Genomic DNA, 20584 nt, shown 5'->3' with positions numbered 1-20584 from the left:
TTTAAACATACACGCACAGTTGTTAGGTGAGAATAGAAATTTACTCAAGGCTGAGTAGATAAAACAGCAGACAAGGAAAGGAGTGTGAAACAAAGTCTCTGGGAAAGGAAGCTTGTCTAGGTACTTTTGCTTTCAACAGGAATACCCAGAAGAGGTTGAAATCCAGTCCAGAGTTCAGACAAATCGGATTTGTCACCTAGTTCCAAAGTCAAGAGTTTTAGGATTTTATACGACCAGAATTCCCAGGAATGACAAAACAGAACGGGAGATCAGTTAATTGTTTCCAATAGAATAATATGGTTCACAACTGCCTCTTAAATCAGGCTGCCACTAGCTATGTGTAATTAGGATAGTAACACTTTTTTTTTTTTTTGCAAGGACCCTTATTGAGTGATTTTGCTCTGTTCTCCAGGCAAAGTCTTTGGACTTGCAAAGTCCAAGGGCTTGGAGGCAGAATTTTGTCTAATTGTTCTGGTAGTGCCTGGGTTTGATCAGTCTCAGGTGATTCCTGACTTGGTGTCTCCTGATGCTGATATTCCACTGATTCAGTTGGAGCTGCTCTTTCAGAGTAGAGTCTGAGTCCTGCCCTATGATAGTAAAACTGCATGGGGCTTGTAGATGACCTCTGTTCTGAGAAACTCCCAGCCAGAGAGAGGGGAAACCTAGAGCATGGAATTAACCTCAAGTCCTTGAGCAGCTGCAAGAGGTCCAGAACTGACCCCCTTTTAAACTCCATATAATCTTGTGTTACTTGGCTAAGGCTGGCAGTCTGCAGAGATTCCTGTAGAATAGGCAGAATGTAGTAAGGCAGTGAACTTGAACCTTATACACAGAGGTCTGGTTTTAACATCTCCGTGGCTTTCCACACAATTAATCTTCTGAGTCAACTTCGCTGGTTGGGAGTAAGCAGCACAGTGCTCTGTTGGTGCTCTCCTTCCTCTAGGGCTGATTCTAGATCAGTGTTTCTCAACCTTGACAATTTTAAGGCATGTGGACTTCAACTCCCAGAATTCCACAGCCAGCAATGCTGGCTGTGGAATTCTGGGAGTTGAAGTCCACATGCCTTAAAATTGTCAAGGTTGAGAAACACTGTTCTAGATGGTGCCAGCTCATAGCTCAGCGCTCTCTCCACTAACATTTACATGAGACTGCTAGTGAGGTTAACTGAAAGCCCAGGATGAAATAGCAATATACCTGGCTTTATCTCTTTACTCTTGGCCAAGGGATGCTGTGGATGTTTTCTCGGTGTTGGAGATTGGGAGTGGGGGTGGATGAAGAAGAGTTCATTCCTATCAGATCCTTCAAGGTAGATCAGACTAGGAATCTAATGTCATGCAGGTACGATTTTTACTGTAAAGCTGTAGTGATGGTTCTAGGCTCAAGCGAAGGTGCTGCTTGCAGGCTACAAGACCCTCAAAATAATGAGTGCCAACTGGTGGGACTGAGAAAGAGTATCTGGGTGGTTATGCCTGCTGTTTGGAACATCATAAATTATCCTCAATCCTGTTGGCCTTTGGCAAGGCTTTGAAGAGGTAGCTATGAATCTGGGCTTGGGATCAGAATGTGTGGGAGAATCCCTGAGGTGGTGATGTTGAGGGGTGTTTGTGGTTTTATCTCAGCTGCCAATTGTGTATTTATTATGGTGTTTATTATGTTGGATTTTAACCATTGTTAGCCTCCCCAAGTCGTCATGCTGAGATGGGTGACTACATAATTTAAAATAAAATAAGGTGACAAAAGTGGTGAGTTTTGATGTTATGATTTTGCCTTTTAATACAAATTAAAATGTAGCCCCTTCCCCACCCAGTAAAAAGAATATGCTTATGCTGGATAGACAGATACAGAGTAGGATTTTGCGTTAGTCACCCTAGAATAAGAGGTCCTGTTGCTTTCAACATTCCAATTCTCCTTTTTTTGGCAGCATTTTACTACTATGAAATTACATTTTCAGCTGGTTCAAGGATATTGCTATGTTTTCTGATACTCCACTTTACCAAATGCAACAGCAGTCTTTTCTCTCACTCAGCAAGTATAAATGAAATATATGATTGCTCACCAAGAGTTTGTTTAAACTTTCAACTGCAGTTTTTAAAATAAATGTCAATATTATGATATTTAAAAAATCTTAAATTAGATATAAGATAATGAATAAATCAAAAACTAAGCAGGCTTAATTTTCTATTCATGCTACAAGTATAGTAAATAAAACATAAATATGTTGCTTAATCAGGAGAATAAATTATGTGAGAGCAACATTTTATTTGGGGTTATCCTGCTTCAAAACAAGAAAACCTGGAGAAACATCAGTACAAACTTCTCAGATGTCTTTCAATGTCAGATACTATTTCTGAAACCGACTTTTCCAAATTAACAGTGATAAAGTTTTCTGGCACACGTGGCGGTTCAAGAGTATCAAACTGAGACTGTAGTAGACTTGGTGGCATGAAATGTCCACTTCTTTTTTCTAGACGGCTGGCAATGAGCTCTATTGGCCCTGCCAGGTGGACAAAAAGGATCTTTCTTTGAGTGGACTCCTTTTCTTCTTGTTGATTATTCAAACTCTGACAACCAGCCTCTCCGTTCTCCAAAATGCACCGATACACTTTTTTCAGAGCTGAGCAAGCTAAGATGACATTTTGTCCAGATGCATGTGCTCTGTAAAAATTAGAATTTGACAATATCTATGCATTAGAAAAAAAAAGTGTGGTTGTGTGTGTTTTAACTTTTATCCCAATTCATCCGTTTATTTAATTAGTTTGCAGCTAAATAATTTGTAACAAACCACATAATTCCCCCACTTTTTCAGTTGCTACCTTTTTGGAACCCCCTGTTATAATCCATCCCTTATTAACAATGTTCAGCGAATCCTAATCCAACACTGAAATGTCCCTAAGCTAACTTTACACTTTTGTTATGAACAGATTAAAGTTTAAATGTATTAAAAATCAATGTACGGCAAACCTTAATATGATAGAAGTTTGCAAGTATTTTGCTTCTGACAATCATGGAGAAACAGTGCTACTCAAGGGATTTAGGACATCTCTTTCTGTATGGGATATCTTACTCTACTCCAAGCCATGTCCCCAAAATTGTTCATATTTAATTCTTAGCATTTATGCTTAGAATTTAGGGCTGGGAGTTTTGAAGTTGTTCACCAAACTCAAGACACTAAAGCTAGATGAACTGCATCCTCATCTACAGAATCCACTCAAAACCAATTTCATGTTGCAGTGGGAACATTCTTTTACCTCATTAATATATCATGTAGGTGGCAAAGCCATGGTATCCTATCCTAAAAAAAAGAAAAGAAAAAGACCAGTTTAAGCAAATGAGGCAGATTCACCTGAAATAATCTGTATCATTTGCAAAAGCTTGCAGTTTGTAATATTTTCTGTCAGAAATTTTAAAGTGTATCAGAGCATCATTATACTAGTGAAGATTACATATCAGCTTCAACATACGGTCTTTCTTTATGGCAGCAATTTCTGCCTCCTATCTCATGTGACTCATATGCAGGGCTTTTTTTCAGCCGGAACGCGGCGGAACCGCGTTCCGGCACCTTTTTCCGGGCCGGCCGCACCGGAAATAGCCCCTCCCACACCGGAAATAGCCCCTCCCAAATTTTACTTGCATTCCTGTTCTCTAAAGGGGCGGTCCTAGGGTTTGATGAGGGCGTGGCCAGTTTTGAGTTCCGCCACCTTTTCTCCGAGAAAAAAAGCCCTGCTCATATGAATCAGGTAAGTCAGCCAAAACGATTAATACATTTCTTGGTACAATCCAATTTAGCTCTATCTTATTCAGATTTCATAGTTGCTTACGAAAGCATCACATTTTCACTTAAATGGCACTAGACATTTTTTTATAACTGACAATTTTGAAGTTTACCAGTGTTGCAAGGTGGGTGGAATATACATTCATTCACTAAAAAAGAAAGCAGTCATCGTTTCAGTTTTATATATGTAAGAAATCATATGCTGCCTGCACTGGAACAGAAAACAAATCACATATAGAAGTAATTCATAGTCTATGAAGATTCTCAGCCATCCAGGTCATAGTTATCCCGAAGGTGTTTTTTTCACGAGGCCACTGGACTTTGTTTTTCCTTTCAAGACGTTTTGCTTCTCATCCAAGAAGTGAAACGTCTTCAAAGAAAAAACAAAGTCCAATGGCCTCGTGGAAAAGTACCTTTGGTATAAATAATCCATAGTTCTTTTTTGGGGAGGGAGAAACATCAGTTCAGCTGTATAAGTGGCACATAGTACCAAGCATATTTTGTACGAGCCATCAAAGTGCTATCACCAACATTCTGTCATAGTTTGGCTTCCCCCAGCAATTTCAATTTCTATTTCTATTCATTATTTCAGCATGTATCAGGATAAATATGTTAAATAATGTGAAAATATAAATCTTGGTGCACTTCTGTCCCAATCTGAACCATGTTACGGTATATAATTGCTCCATATTCCATCTAACTCTTCTTTCTTAAGTCATCGTACAATTTATTTAATAAGCAGATGATGTGACCTGGTACACCCATGTTTTCAAGGGCTATTGACAATTTGTTCTGGTCTATCATGTGAAAAGCCTTAGAATAAGCAATGAAGTAAAAATAGATGTATTTTTGGAACTCTTTCATTATCTGCTCAGTGTTAGCAATGTGACCTCAAGTGCCCCTGCCTCTTCTGAAATCAAATTCTGTACTTTAAAGTTCTCATTCCATGTATTGTTGAAATCTAGATACGAAATCTCGATTGTTGGCTTACTCGCATGCGCATGTGAGACAGGTGCAAATGTTTAGTAGTAGTTTAATAGCCTCTTTTGATGTTGAAACACAAATCATTTCCATTCCCTAGGCCATTGCTATATCTTCCATATTTTCTTGTAACTCCAAGCAGCATATTAACTGCATAACATTAAGAGTTCAAACTGCTGGTATTTTGTTAATTCTTGCAACTTTTAGCAATGTTTTCTGAGTCTTGTTGAATAATTAAATCTTTGTACTTAATGTATGATCAATATTGAGATTTTTTAAATGCAGTTTATTGAGGGAGCAAAGGAATGACTAGCCAATTATCAATTTGGAAGAATCTGGATGAAAAGACTCCTCTCAAGGCCAGCTGAATTACAATCAGATCTAGAACAGGGGTGTCAAACTGCCGGCCCGCGGACCGGTTACATCATGCGGATGCTGCGCCCACCCCAGCTCCGGCATTGCGAAAAGTCACGACATGGCGGGTTTGATACCCATGATCTAGAACTATTTTATACAATGCTCTGCAAGAAGAGAAGGACTGACAGAGGAAACGGAGATATCAAATGACATAGCTTTGAAGGACAGTATTTAATTCACTGATCTGTTATCTTCAGATCATTCAGTTTTTGTGCTAATAAAGTTTCTCCCAACTCCACCACTAACAATTTTGTTTATTAGATGAAAGTGACCTCAAGGCTATGTACAATACCTGATCAGTTAGAGGTATTCCTTCGGCCATTTTCTTTCTGTTCTCCTCTGGATGATAATCATCACCCTCATAGAATTTCCAACCTAGCTACATAATGATGGATTAGTTTTAATAAAAATAGAATATGCTTTTAGAGCAAAGGCAATTGTTATAGCAATCGTATATCATATGATTCACATTGATAATACCAGATTTCCCTCAAAATTAAAGGTCTGTAAATTCAGGAAATAAATATATCTAATAGACTGTATCCCCACTGGGCATACACATATCAACAAAATATAGAAAAAACGAACGCCAGGATAAAAGTAAAACAAACCTGTTTAATACAAACAAGTTTGTAAATAAAAGAGTTACCAAGCTTTCATCGGTCTGACTGCCGACGTCATCAGGATTGGAATGCTAGGTGATTAGGGAGCTTGCCTATATAGCTACCTGTCTCTGCTCCCGGCTTCTTGAGCGCGTAATCGGCCCATTAGTTGATTCACATGCGGCAGCCTGTTGGTGGACCCGGTGGTTATGCCCAGATCCTCCATTACTTTTCTAGCGCGCGTGTGAGTGTCTGGGGGACGGCTGTCAAGCTGTCTCTGCCCCCTATTTCTCCCCCCCTCTCATTTTGGAGTAATCTCTCAATCTGCATTTCAAACACCCTGTAGGGCTGTCATCTTCCCCTACGGCCGCCGTTGTCTCACCCGTAGCGCTCCCCAATCCTGCAAGGAGCAGCTGTTAAGATCTCCCCCCCCCTTTTTTTTGTCTCTCCTTCCGAGCTGCTTTATTAAACAGGTTTGTTTTACTTTTATCCTGGTGTTTGTTTTTTCTATATTTTATTGATAGATAGATAGATAGATAGATAGATAGATAGATGATAGATAGATAGATAGATAGATAGATAGATAGATAGATAGATAGATAGATAGATAGATAGATAGATAGATAGATAGATAGATAGATATGAGAACTATGACAATATTTTTTCTTGTCTCAGGTACTTCCTGCCTTCCATAACCTTGCACCATCCAGTTACATTGGGAATAACTTCTTAATTCCTCAACCAACATGACTGGTATTTGGGGATTATAAGAATTAAGACCAACGTGCTTCATGGGCATCTGTGGGAGGGAGGCAAAAGATGGTATGTGTGATGGCATAATCATGTAAATGCTGTAACTTGTGTCTGATCTCTTGATGTACATATGAAGTATAGTACAGGTAACCCACAAGTTACAAGCGTTCATTTAATCCTCGTTCAAAGTTACGTGATGAACGCTCCGCAGTGCTTATAAGCAAGTCCCGAAATTACGAATTTTGCAGCACCACAGCAGTTGTTCGCCCTTATAAGCAACCGCAGTGGCTCTGCAAGATTCACCCTGGTTATTCCCTCCCTCCCCACCCCCGCCCAGGTCTCCCTAGGCAGCAGGCCTTCAATACTCAACCCTGCGAAGATCGAGATCCTTCGCTTTCTTGACTGCTCCAGGCCTTCGGTGCATTTGTAACGCAACATCACGTGAGATCAGTGAGACGAGATCTCATGCTACTGATCTTGTGGTACTTTAGGCTTCTGTTTTCTGCAACAGAGAATGAAACCGAAGCCGGGGGACGCTTCCATGTGCCTCCATAGGCTGAATCGGGGCGTTGGAGGCTTTTTCCAGGCTGCTGCTGCCTGGATCGGATGCCTTATGTAGCCCTCCGGTGGCCTGTTTCTGGGCAGCAGCAGCAGCAGCCTGGAAAAGGCCTCCAGAGCCCAGATCGGGCCACGGGGGTGGGCATGAAAGCGTTCTCTACTGCAGATTCGGCCATCGGCCTGGAAAAGGCCTCCAGAGCCCGGAACAGGCCGCGGGGACGTGGAAGCATTCCCTGGCTGTAGATCCGATGGCAGCGGCCTGGAAAAGGCCTCTGGAGCCCGGATCGGGCTGTGGAGAGGGGGCTCAGAAGCGTTCCCTGGCCTCAGATCTGGGTGGCAGCAAGAATCGCGGGAGAGAGGAGACGGATCTTTTCCAGGTGAGTCCGGCAGGGCAGGAAGGAGGGGGAAGCATGAGGTATCTTAATGGGTTGGGGAGACCTTGGGGGCCTGTTCCATTACTAGGCCCTCCATGGCCTTCCCCACCCTCATGTTCAGTTAACGAGCCATGTGCGTTTTAACGAGCAAGGGAGTGATCTTGTTTGAGGTACGAGATTCACTCTACAAGTTTTCGAGTTACGAGTGGAATGGGCAGGGTCCATTGTAGCTCAAGGACTACCTGTATTTACATGGTTATATAATCACATGCATAATGTCATTTTGTTACCAAGATGATTTGCTATGGCTGTTGGGACCTGGAAGACATGGAAAATCAACCTAGGCTACAACTCTGTTGTCTGCAACGTCAAGAGAAATATAATTCATGGGTTGTGTCACTATTTTTGCCTGTGCATGTCAAAGCAAACAAACAGGATGGGTGCAAAAATCAAGGCTACATTTGAATGTATAAACAGTGTGAATGGTCACGGAACAATACTCTTAAGAATTTCATATTTGGATGTTATGATTTTACTGAGCTCTTACAGTTCTTATATACCTTCGAAGATACTTATAAGAAATGGTGAATACACAATCAACAATTTTACAAATAACTACCTTATCTGCCAGAAGTGAGCCCACTGTGGATCTGTAAAATAAAACAAGTTATGTGTAAAAACTACATCCAAAGAAGAAAACATTAAGTCTAGAGAAACACATCATGATAAGGTGGTTTAGTTTGATTTAGCATCTTGCATGAATCCGGTCTTCTAAATCTAAAACACAGGTTTGTAGTCCACCTGTGGCCTCCAAACACCTCCAGGGATAAAGTTTTACAATCGTTTATTGGTTGAACAGCCCACTCATACGTAAAGAATTCCTAGTTTCTAATATAGTATATATTAGTTTCTTCAAATTATATGGATAGGAAATGAGAAGACAAGTTTTCACTATTTTAAATATTTCTAAGAACAAAAAACAGATGTGCAGTCCTATTGAATGTTTTTCTGATTCCCTTTTCCCTGCAACTCTTTATACTCTCTGAAAAAGATGGTTTGAAAGATTCTCTAAAAAAATAGGGGAATTAGAATTAAGAATTGTGAAATTAAGACTTCCCAACCCCACAATAGAACACATACTTTAGAACTTAGCATGAAGTCTGAGCCAGTTCTCAGTCTTATTAATTTTCAAGCCTGTGATGGAGTTAATGCCACAGAGGATAGCATAAATGATGATGGGATATAAATATAACAATTTAAAATGCAATTACGGACATAATTCTGTGTTAAAAAGTTGATAGTCACCAACACAGGTACCCACACAGTTGACACTTTAATGCTAACTTAGGGATTATTTCTGATGGTGGATTTGGCAAACAATTCACGTATGAAAAACTAGCGTAGATATTATCCCTATTGTGAAATGTATATGAAATACTAGTTCTGCCCAATAATCAGATGGAAAATGTCATGACTGCATCTTTGGATCATCCTACGCAGCCATCATGAAAGTGTGCTTGGTATATAAATCTCACACTTCCATGGGTATGATGGAAAGTGAATAATTTTAATTAATAAATAACCAAGAACACAAAGTGTAATAGCTGCAGATGACTACAGTGATCTTTAACAACTTCATTAAAGAAACAAGTCATAACTCTTTGCAAGTTTATTCTTTCAATACTCTGCACTATTCTTTGGTAACTATTTGGGCTGTCTCTATTCTGAAAAATCGAAAAGCAATTAGTCATATTTAGACAGTAATCCTATATAATATAGCTACTTGGATTAAACAGAACTTTAACAGGGAGTTTGAGTAAGAATGTTCGCCCACTCTTTCAAGGCAATATTTGGTAATATGGTGCCAGATTAATTTTGACATGTTTGTGTGGGTGGTGAACACACCCATATAATAGTTTCTTCATGCAATACAAAATTACATTTTCACATCAGAAGATTCTCCAACAATGCTATTAGAAAAAAGAACGCTAAACAATGTAGACTAAGTATATATAAATGTGAAGGATGTGCAGTCAACATAGTGTAAAATAAATTATTTCTATATGTTTTTTTCAGCCTATTTGTAAACATTTCTTGTATTTGTAACCTCAATTGGCTAAATGCTAAAATAAATAACATGCCATGTATTTTTCTATTTTAGTAAATTGTAGGAATTCTCAGTATGAACACGTCTTCATTACAAATAGCTAATAACTGACTGATCAAGGACCTGAGTATAAGTGCTATTTCTATAATAACCAAGACTACATGATTTCATCTGACTCAATATTGCTGTTATTCAGATGGTCTGCTGCTGCTTCTTCTCTTGGGGAAAAAAGCTGTTTGAGCCACACAAGTATCAGTAAACCTCATTCAGTGAAATATTTTAGAACCAGATATGAAGACCCAGGCCAAACATACTCTCTGCATCTGCTAGTCCTGCTGTAAATGTCTTGGTCACAATATGCCTGTTCTTCGTAAGGTTAACTGCATAATTATGGCAAGGCTGTAAACAAAGAAATGACTGTCACTCTTTTTCCCAAAAGTGCTTGGGCTTAAGTACTAAAGAGAGTATTTACAAGTAGAGAATGGTGCCATATTATTCTGGAATCTGGATTCAAATAATATATTTGCAAATAAATATGCAAATGTATTTTATACATATATTTGTGGCATTTCTATCCCACTTTTTATTCATAATCGATAAATAATTCAGTGGCAAACTAATCTGTTCAGTACTTCAAAGGCAAAAAAAACCTGCTTCATAATGTGCAGGGGTGTAAACCAAATGGATCTTTTCCTGGCTTTGTGTAGGAAAGACACTTTTGGTTTAAGGAGATGCTAATGTTCATTCTATAACCTTGTCTCTTACAGCCTATGAATCTTCAGTCCTATTAATTCAATGCCCATCACATACAGGTTCATCTCCTGGCCATGATGGAATATGATTTGCAGTAGTCCAATGGTGTTTTTGTTATTAAGGCAGATATTGCCAAAGTTAACCATGCCATGCCACACACACAGAAAAATGTTTGAACAGACAAGTCCCGGAGCACCTAGATCAGTGTTTCTCAACCTTGACTGTCATTTTAAGGCATGTGGACTTCAACTCCCAGAATTCCACAGCCAGCAATGCTGGCTATGGAATTCTGGGAGTTGAAGTCCACATGCCTTAAAATTGTCAAGGTTGAGAAACACTGACCTAGATTTATCTCCCAGACATGGGAACACATCCTGAAAGTGGCCCCAAATCAAGCAGTGAGGTGTTATTTCTCAGATCCCTACATATAATCTTATAGGGGATTATGATGCATTTTGTTTTCCTATACAATAATCAAAACAACAGAGTTGGAAGGGATCTTGGCGGTCTTCTAGAAATCTAGACCAACCCCCCAGCTCAAGCAGGAAAACATATCATTTCAGACAAATGGTTGTCCAATCTCTTCTCAAAAACCTCCAGAGCTGGAGCACCCACAACTTCGTTTCGAATACATTCAGTTGTTTATCCTGAATGAGCGTCACAAGATGTATCATCTAGTTAGTTCCAAGTATCATTTAAGACTAGATACACAAAGGTAGCCGCATCTGCCTTTTCCATTTTACCAGGACTAATACACCCGAAATAACTTGAAGTGTGTGTGTGTGTGTGTGTGTGTGTGTGTGTGTGTGTGTGTGTGTGTGTGCTGCTTATCCTCATTTTTACCAAGAAGCACGATCGCCTTCTTCCGCCTTTCTACCTTGCTGCCCGGGTACATGGGGAAGTTAGATTCGCCGCCCACAAAAGCCTCCCTCGCTGCCTTTCTCACGCAGGGCAGCGACGACCACCCACCCTGCATTTCCCCCCCCCCAGTTCCTTCGCCGAGGAGGGAGGGGGGCTTCTAAAGGCCAGAGGAGCCTCCCACGCGCTCTGCCCCGGCTCGCCTTAACAGGTGCCGGAAAGGCTCCCCGCGGCTGCAGCGACCGACGCAGCTGCCGAAAGCAAACTTCCCTCCCTTGCCATCGAGAAAAGCAGCGCGGCCTTTTTTGTACTTCCGGCCGCGTATCTCTCTCTCTCCTCCCCCCGCTCCCCCCCCCCACCACCAAGAGCTGCGCTTACTTCCCGGAGCCGCTCACTCCCATGACCACCACTAAGACCATCGCGGGGCGCTCGGGCAGCAAGCAGTGGTTCCTTTTCTTCGGCTTGCCTTCCTCGACGCCGACCTTTTCGCCCTGCCCCTTCCCTTCCCTTCCTTCCCTTCTCCGCCTCTTGCTCCGAGGTGCGGGTGCTAGGTTTTTCAACCCAGATCTGGCTTTTTCGATCCCCGTCCCGGTTTCCGTATTTTTTTTATTTTATTTTTAAATTTAATGGAAAATCTAAGGCAAGGACTACTGTTAACAGTTCAGAGTGGCACTATTGTACAGGATAATATGATGAGAAATGACATAAATTGGCAGCTGTCCAAGTATTGTTGAAGTAAAACAATATTAAAAACTATACTGACTTGGAACAAGATATTGATCTAGCATGGTGGCCATACCTGCAAATTCAAACGAGATATGAAAAAGATATTAAAACAATGGGGTTTTATAAAGAACAGACAGAATTTGATCAGATACTCTTAAAAACAGGTGAAAAGTTGATTAAGAAACTCTATAAATTTCTGTTAAACTTAAAGATGGAGGAAGAACAAGTAAAAGAAACGATAAAATGGGCAAAGAACTTTGGATATAATATAAAATTAGAAGACTGGGAAAAGTTATGGGAAAACTTATATAAAATGTTTTACAGATGGCATATGACACCAGTGAGATTAGCAAAAATGTTTAAAAATACTTCAAACAACTGTTGGAAATGCAAACAAAGACCAGGTACTTATTATCATATCTGGTGGACATGCCCTAAAGCAAAAAGATTTTAAGTTAAAATACATTTATGGTTGGAGAAAATGACTAAAAAACCAATAGACTTTAAGCCAGAATTATTTTGTTAGGAATAATAGGAGCAAATTATGAGAAAGATTGCAGATATTTAATACTACACGTACAAATGGCAGCAAGAATTGTATTTGCCCAACATTGGAAAAATGAAAATTTACCAGCTGAAGAAGTACTAATTAAGAAAATTTTAGAGTGTGCAGAAATGGATAGATTGACTTTAAAGATAAAAGAGAAAGAAGACTCAGTGTATTTTAGAACATGGGATAATTTCTATCAATGGCTAGAAAAACAATTTAGAAAGGAATGTGATATGTAACTTTGAATATATGTTAGCAAGAAGAAGGCTATTGAGCGATTAAGTAACATTGTTTATGATAATTATCTATTATCTATTATCTATTATTGTTTGTTAAACACATGGACCCAGACATTATGCTGTTTGCTAAATATTGAGAATGTTATTTGGAAAAACCCCAACTCTAATCCTAACCCTAATTCAAATCCCAACCCCGACCCTACCTTATTCCTAACCCTATAAAAAATAATAAAATCTATACAAAAAAAAACCCCTATACTGACTTCAATGTAATGTTTTACCATGCTCCTAAAATAAGTAATGATTTCCAGATAGGTCCCAAATTATTTACACTGGAAATAGTAAAACATATTATCAATTCACACAACATGCTAATTTAGGAATAATGTAACAAGAAACTTATTTACTCTGGTTACCCTATGTGCTGTCCCACTCATGCATGCACACATACAGTACATCATAGGCGTAAGGAGTCTTTATTAAGGCTTCCAAGCCTGAATTGGTATTCCTCAGCAATTCCCTGTCCCCGCGCCAGCTCAACCCCAATGATTCCACAGGCTACTCAAATGAAGCCAACACTAGCCCTCAAGGCAAAGGTGAGTCCAGTCCACTAGGCCAGGGGTCCCCAACCTTGACAACTTTAAGACTTGTGGACTTCAACTCCCAGAATTCCTCAGCCAGCAAAGCTGGCTGGGGAATTCTGGGAGTTGAAGTCCACAAGTCTTAAAGTTGCCAAGGTTGGGGACCCCTGCACTAGGCCAAAGCAAGTTCCCAAGGCAAAGCAAATCCACAGGCAAGGGCAAGGCAAAGGAAACAGCTGAAGAGACGTGATCCAAAGTTCAAGGCAAGAACACACAGCATGTTGTTCCCAGCAGCATCTCCATCTGTCTGCTGTACTAAATAGCCAGCTTCGGGTGCAGCCCATCAAGAGGGGCGAGGCTACTTTCTCATGAGTAATTTGGCTGACTTTTGCTGCGCCTGCCTTTTCTCTGCCTTACGTGTTCTTGAATCAGGTGCTGAAGGCAGTTCCTCTTCCTCATCGCTGACTGGCTGCAGCTGTAGGCTTTCTCCACTTGAAGCCTCAGGGCTGTCCCGCTGTAGCTGTGCTTCTGCCAAATCACTCTCAGATGGCTGCCTGGAGCCATTGACTAACTCCCCTCCCGACGTACCTGGAACTGGTTATCTTCCTCCGAACTGACATCTGGAAAAATATCTGGGGAAGTATCTGGAGAAGTCATCACACCCTACTATACTAAGATATTAGCATTGCATTGTACAGGCTTTGTATAAGAAACGTAACAGCACACTCGCTGAAATCTCTGAATGCACCAAGCCACAAGCTAGTCAACCCAATGTAGGTAGTTCTCTTTATATTATCTCACAATCATTAAATTCAGATTTAACAGTTAATAGTGCAAATTTCAGGACAAGTGATTTCAACTTTCTTAATAATCTGAAGGAATTGTAATACTGTTGATGATAAAATACTCTGTTTTTAAATATGCTTATAATTGTGCATGGATTTAAAACAAATATTGGAATGAATCATTTGGGTTTTTTTTTTTCCATTTTTAAGGCCACCCAATCGCAAATCAACTCAAGGCAGTATACAAGGAGGTTAACACAGCATAGATCCTAAAAGATAAAATCATCATACTTGGGGAAATCAGAAACTTCAAACACATCACACTGTAATTGATTCACAAATCACTCAGTCCCTGCCAGAAGTGTTTTAAGGCATTCTGGAATGATAGCAGGGTGAGGCCATACAGCCTCAAGGGGAATGTGATCCAGAGATAATGTTGAATCCAAGTTAACTTTATATCATTTTAATATAGAAATGGTGCATTCCAACACATTTCTATTCAGAAGACAACTATGTTAATTTCCTCTGCATTAACTGTGTTAATTGACTTCTCAGTAACTGGATATACTGTATAACACAAGTGTCAAATTCGATCACATCACATGATGTATTGTGACGTTTTTTGACTAGGTGGGCATGACCTGCCCATGACGTATCCGGCCTGCAGGCTGCCAATTTGACACCCCTGCTGTATAAGATGTGTGGATGTGTGTTTTTGAATCAATGTTGACTCCTGGTGATTGCCTGAACTAGTCCTTTCTGTTTTCTTGGCAAGATTTTGGAAATACTTTGCCATTACCTCCTTCCTAGGGCTGAGAGTGTCTGACCCAAGGTCACCAATCTAGCTTTGTGCCTAAGACAGGACTATTAAAAAAAAGAGCGCTCCTTTCTAGCACTGATGATGTTACCTAGTTTGGTAATGAAACGTCTGCAAGAAAACAATCAAGCTTGAAGAGCATCAAGGATCCCACAGTTCAACCCTGAGGGACAAATATTCTCTTCCACCAGTACAGGACTCAACGGTTTCTCAGTTTCTACTCAGGTGACTTAACTACTATACCAATCTGGCTCTTTACAACGTGAATACAGTCCCTGACTTCTCCACCCTTTTAAGAACTCATCCAAGACATCATGTGAAATGATCTGCCAAGCTGTTTCGTTACTGAGTTGTATATCCTGAACTGGAGCAGTATAGCCAGCTTTTATAGCTCACAAATAAGTATCCAAGATTCTCTATATAATTAAAATATGAAAGCAAAAAGCCTCTTGCTTTTTTTTTTAAGGAAGGGGATTAAAAACTGAAAATAAAGGAATACAGGCTTAGAGCATGTACATAAAGGAGTGTTCATGGGCTTTCATTTGATTCCTCCCTCTCATGCAATGCAACTCTGACCAAATAAATAGAATTATTTTAAAATGGCTCATCTCATTTTGAGTTGTGTTCCAATGGTCCAACTGTTTATATTACTACAATGCATTCTAATCTTGAAGACAAATCAGAAGTTACATCTTGTCCAAACTCTGGCAGCAGAAGTAGTTATGGGCACACAATGGTACACTATGGCACTATAAGTGTGCAAACTGCACTGGTTGCCTCTTAAGTTTCTGGGGGCAATTCAAGTTATTAAGTTTAAAGTTGTTGATGGTTATTTGCAGGACTGCCTCTCTTTAATTGTCTGTCTGTTCCAAATGATCCAACAGAGTCAGCATACTCCAATTTTCTTACTGAAGAAATGTTATCTTGTGGGAGTCCCATAATACTGACACATCACTTGAAACTGCATTTCCTCAGAGGTTTGCATACACCTTCAGGAATGCTATCAGAACCTGGCTTTTTCAGCAAGTCCTGCACTTAGTAGTTTTGTGAACCTATTGGTATACTACATATTTAATTTTTTTCCTGGGTAATTGTTTGCCACATGGTTCTTCTTTTAAAGTTATATCATTTATTTTAACTTGCCTGAATGCTGTGTTGGGTTTTTCGCTAATTAAATAGCCTTACATATCATTTTAAGCAGACATAAATACTACATAATTTGGAAGATTTCCTCTTTGAGGGACATGGGTGGTTCAGAAATGGGATATCTGCTTGACCAATGGTAATCCAGTCCAATCCAAGCAAACAAACCAATAAATAAATATTATAGAGTTAGAAGGAGGAATTTAATTCAAGTCCCTGTTTACCACAGAGATTTTACAAAACTGTTAGTTCAAGGCAAATTATTGAAGATTTGACTAGAATTGCAACCATGTGTTGAAGTTGATAAAAAAATCAAATTAATCTTTTAGGCATGGTATATCATTGACTTTCTTAGGCAGTTAAGTTCTGTCCTTAACTTGTATCCCTTCTTTAAGTAAAAATGTACATACTGTAAATAACAGGCTATTTATCCCAATGAGAGATTCATTATCTTGGCAAGATAAAATTGAGACAGAACTCAATATTATGTACATGTCTTCATAGTGATAGTAACTCTAATTCAAAAAGTATATTCCATAAGTACATAATATGCACAAGATAAATATCTAAATATAACATGAGGAGTAGCTCTCAGTACTAACCTGTTATTTGCATTCACTTTGTTTCATATACTTCCAGAATAACATACTAATTTAGATTAGATCAGTGAATCATTTTCAGCCACTCCTCTTTGTGACCTTTTTACACTAATGTTAGATTTGTGTTTGTATTTTCCCATAACAACATTATCATATGGGGAAACTATATAAAGGAGATTGTGTTTTCTTCTGCCATCTAAGGAGACATAAATACTATTTCATTTGGAAGATGCAATCCATTTGACTGCGGCTCCCTGGCCTGTAGCCCCAATCAAATCAATTTAAGGCAGAATTCTTCCACTTTGCTTGTTCCTTATATATTGGGCCTGCAATTTCCAATTAATCTAGTGAGTTCCAGATACTAAAAACATGACAAATAATTAACATTTTGGTGGCAAGAATAATTCTAGCTCAGCTAGAGAACCATCTTTAGAGAACCATCTTCTAGTATGATCGCATCCTTTTTGTTACTCTATCTCTGTGGTGGCGAACCTATGCCACGCGTGCCACAAGTGGCACGCAGAGCCCTCTCTGTGGGCACGCACGCCCTCACCCCAGTCCTAGGCCTTCAGCTGGGTTTTATAAAACCTTTTCGCTTTAGGCCTCCGCCGCCGTGTGCCAAAAAAAAAGGTTCAATCAATCAATTTCAACTTCTCACAGGAAAAAGAAAGATCTCGCAAAGTTGTAATTGATTAATTGAACTTTTTGGTTCCACCCAGTCTGACATTACCACGGTAGCCACGCCCACCCAATGGGCCACACCTACCCGGCACCTGATGATACATAAGTGGGTTTTGGTTTGCAGTTTGGGCACTCGGTCTCTAAAAGGTTCGCTACCACTGCTCTATCTGCTTGACCAATGACAATCAGGAAGTGAAGTTTTTCCCATTCTCATATTATGTTCCTGTTTGTTAATTCTATAATGAGCATTACAGTATATGAAGGGGCTACTGCCTCTAACCATCAATTAAACAATGAAAAAAGAGAACACAGAACTTTTCATCTTGTGGAAAATAAGATATAAGACAAAATGTTCAGGCACGAATATGTGAGAAACAAGCTGACTATCACCTTTCAGAGTACCTAGCCAATGAAATCACAATCAGTACTGATAATTTATGTACAGTGCCAGCTACAAAGATAAATTCTACTCTTTTTTGCAGGAGAAACTTCTGCTTTATTCTGAACACAATTTTTAGTCTACACCTGTGAGAAATTAATGATCTCCATGGAAAAATACTTCTAGCCAGGAAAACATCCCAGTATTTTTCATTAAAATATATTGTAAAATGCTTTGCAGTAGAATTTTATATAACATAGCTCTTCCTGTGCATATGTTGAAATGCTATGTTGCTTGAGCACATCACAAAACATAATGTGCTATCCCCAGGGCCATCATGGCTGTGATTGGGACTTGCTAATGCTGAAAGACAGTAGCTGGCAACATGTTTATAAGCTCATAAGCTGTGCAGATGAGACCCTATATTACCTTGTATTTTATCCATATTCAGCTGAAACATATCTTCAAATCAGTCAGGATGAATGAAGTGTACAGGCCACCGAGAATCCCATGGCACATTTTATATGGTAATAAATCCTTTAGGCAAATTCATTTTATTGATAAACATTATTCACATTCTGCTTTTCTAAATGTCCCATTTGGGAATGAGGATAAGTCTATAAAATTTGTCGTTTTCACTTTTCTTTTCTCAAACTTGATGCTGCGGGATGCTTAGCCGTTATTTCCTTCTGGGAGTTTTTCCTCATTTAGAAAATCAATAACACTGGATAATATTTGAAAAAAAACACAACTCTCCCAGAATATCACTGCCAATCTTTTATAATATGCTAGGACAGTGATGGTGAACCTTTTAGAGACCAAGTGCCCAAACTGCAACCCAAAACCCACTTATGCATCGTCGGGTACCGGGTGGGTGTGGCCCATTGGGTGGGCGTGGCTACGGTGATAACAGCAGACTGGGTGGACTAAAAAGTTCAATCAATCAATTCCAACTTTGCAAGATCTTTTTTTTCCCCACGAGAAGTTGAAATTGACTGATTGAACCTTTTTTTTTGTACAGGGCGGTGGAGGCCTAAAGCGAAAAGGTTTTATAAAACCCAGCTGGAGGCCTAGGACTGGGGCGACGGCGCACATGCCCACAGAGAGGGCTCAGAGTGCCGCCTCTGGCACCCGTGCCATAGGTTCGCCACCACTGTGCTAGGACTACCAGATTTCAATTGCAAAAATAAGGATAATGACAAAAATATTGCCATCTAGTGAGAGAGTGGATTTCTGCACCCTAAATATATAGTTATAGTACAATATGTGAGACTAGAATTCTCTTTGAAATTAGTTATACTGTACCACAAAAAAAAACCTGGATGAAGAGTACATAGTACTTAGGAATTAGCATTATCTATATCTCTTTGCTGAAATCTAATAGTCATTCAGATTTTTACATGAGGGATTTAACTGAAATTGCAGTTTGTATTGCTTCTACCAATTGTTCTAGTATAATGTATCTGATTCTTAAAATGAGTCTGTTTAAATGTCTTATATGTGATAACTAACTTTAGCATATTTGGTTCTGTTAATTCCATTTATTTTTTTAAATATGAACATAATGGATAAAGTTACTTTTATTTAATTTAGGATCTTATTAATTTGTAATTTTAAAATAAAATACAGATTCTAAATGATGTATAAAATAAAATGCCTTGCTCAATAAATGAAATATTTTTAAACAATTATAATAAAATAGCATTAATAAATAAAAATAGAGAATAGAGAATAAAATAGTTTTAAAAGAATGTTTAAAAGATCTTGAAGGAAAAAAGCACTATTTTCCCTAGTGCTATAAAAATATTAAATTGCTTCTCTGAGGTAAATCTCACTTTTATATCCAGTGGGTACAACCAAAAGGAAGCACCTTTGATGAAGTATAAAAGCACTCATTTTTTCAGCTATTTTATGAGTGTCACAGCTTTCAAATTACGATGTGTTAACATCGTCATTACATCCATTTAATGAAGTAGCCTGTGATCCACAAAAGCTTCCATGATAATAAATGCGAGTCTTTTAAGACTTTTTTTGCTGCAGAATAACATGCCCACAATACTTCTCTAGAAACTTGTACAGTTCAATAAGTGAATGGTATTCTTTTGATTATTTCTCCTTTCAAAGGGGGAGGGGGAAATTACTCATAATAAAACTGTCAGCAGACTAAGTATATTTTTCTGCCGCTGTGAAATATCAAAGTTAGATGGCTAAGTAAATATAGGGTACACGTGCTGAACAATTGAGCAGAATTATTGGGATATGGGTTCAGAATGTCAATCCCAAAATAGCAATACCATCAAAAGTGGCTCTTATTTCTTATTTATAAATTGTATAGATTTTGTTGAAATAAACATTGAACATACGATTGAATAGCAAAATATAGAGACACCCTCAAAGACATTTTAAGCATGCAACACAATGATCTTTCTGGTATATTAGCTGAAAAATCTTCATGGGCCTTCAAATTTCTCTTCCAGAGTCAATACAACAGAAAGTTTTCCATATGTTTGAAATAATATATTTTAAACCTAACACTACTATAGTTACACAGGGAGAGGATATTGTTTTTTATTTATTCCACTATTTTCTTACACTTTTATTCTGTATTTGTCAGGAATATTTAGCTCTTGATTGACTTACAACTGTGTGAATACTGAATGTTTATGGAAGGGCTTAATAATTATTTAGCATATATTTTCCCTGCGTATAAGATGTGGGGAAGTGAACTAAACTAAGCACGATTCTTCATCCATACTTTATATTCTAACCCTTTGCCATTCACAATACAATGCTTTGACCTCATTTACTGAAGCCTGATTTGGGTGCCAAAAAAGGCGCCAAGAAGCTAATATTATCAGGATTTACATCCTCCACTTGGCAGAACAAGACATTTTTAGGAACTGGGAAAA

The 20584-nt window shown here is 38.9% G+C and overlaps 1 protein-coding gene across 2 annotated transcripts; it reads right to left on the bottom strand.

Moving 5' to 3' along the window:
• Positions 1-1747: 1747 nt before the first annotated feature.
• Positions 1748-11671, bottom strand: IDNK (IDNK gluconokinase). 2 transcript variants are annotated; one of them, XM_015812505.1, is made up of 5 exons: positions 11554-11671; positions 8077-8107; positions 5463-5549; positions 3249-3292; positions 1748-2655 (listed from the first exon to the last, which is right to left on the bottom strand). In XM_015812505.1, the coding sequence occupies exons 1-5, from the start codon at positions 11592-11594 to the stop codon at positions 2304-2306; spliced, it is 555 nt and encodes a 184-aa protein (XP_015667991.1). In that variant the 5' UTR covers positions 11595-11671; the 3' UTR covers positions 1748-2303. The 2 variants fall into 2 exon arrangements, with proteins under 2 accessions (XP_015667991.1, XP_015667992.1); XM_015812506.1 differs by having other exon boundaries at positions 5463-5545.
• Positions 11672-20584: the final 8913 nt, after the last annotated feature.

Source organism: Protobothrops mucrosquamatus, unplaced genomic scaffold (assembly GCF_001527695.2).
Source record: "Protobothrops mucrosquamatus isolate PMUCROS unplaced genomic scaffold, P.Mucros_1.0 scaffold91, whole genome shotgun sequence".
Classification (NCBI taxonomy): Eukaryota; Metazoa; Chordata; class Lepidosauria; order Squamata; family Viperidae; genus Protobothrops; species Protobothrops mucrosquamatus.
Note: the sequence above shows the minus strand (reverse complement) of the source record. Positions and strands in the feature narration are given on the sequence as shown.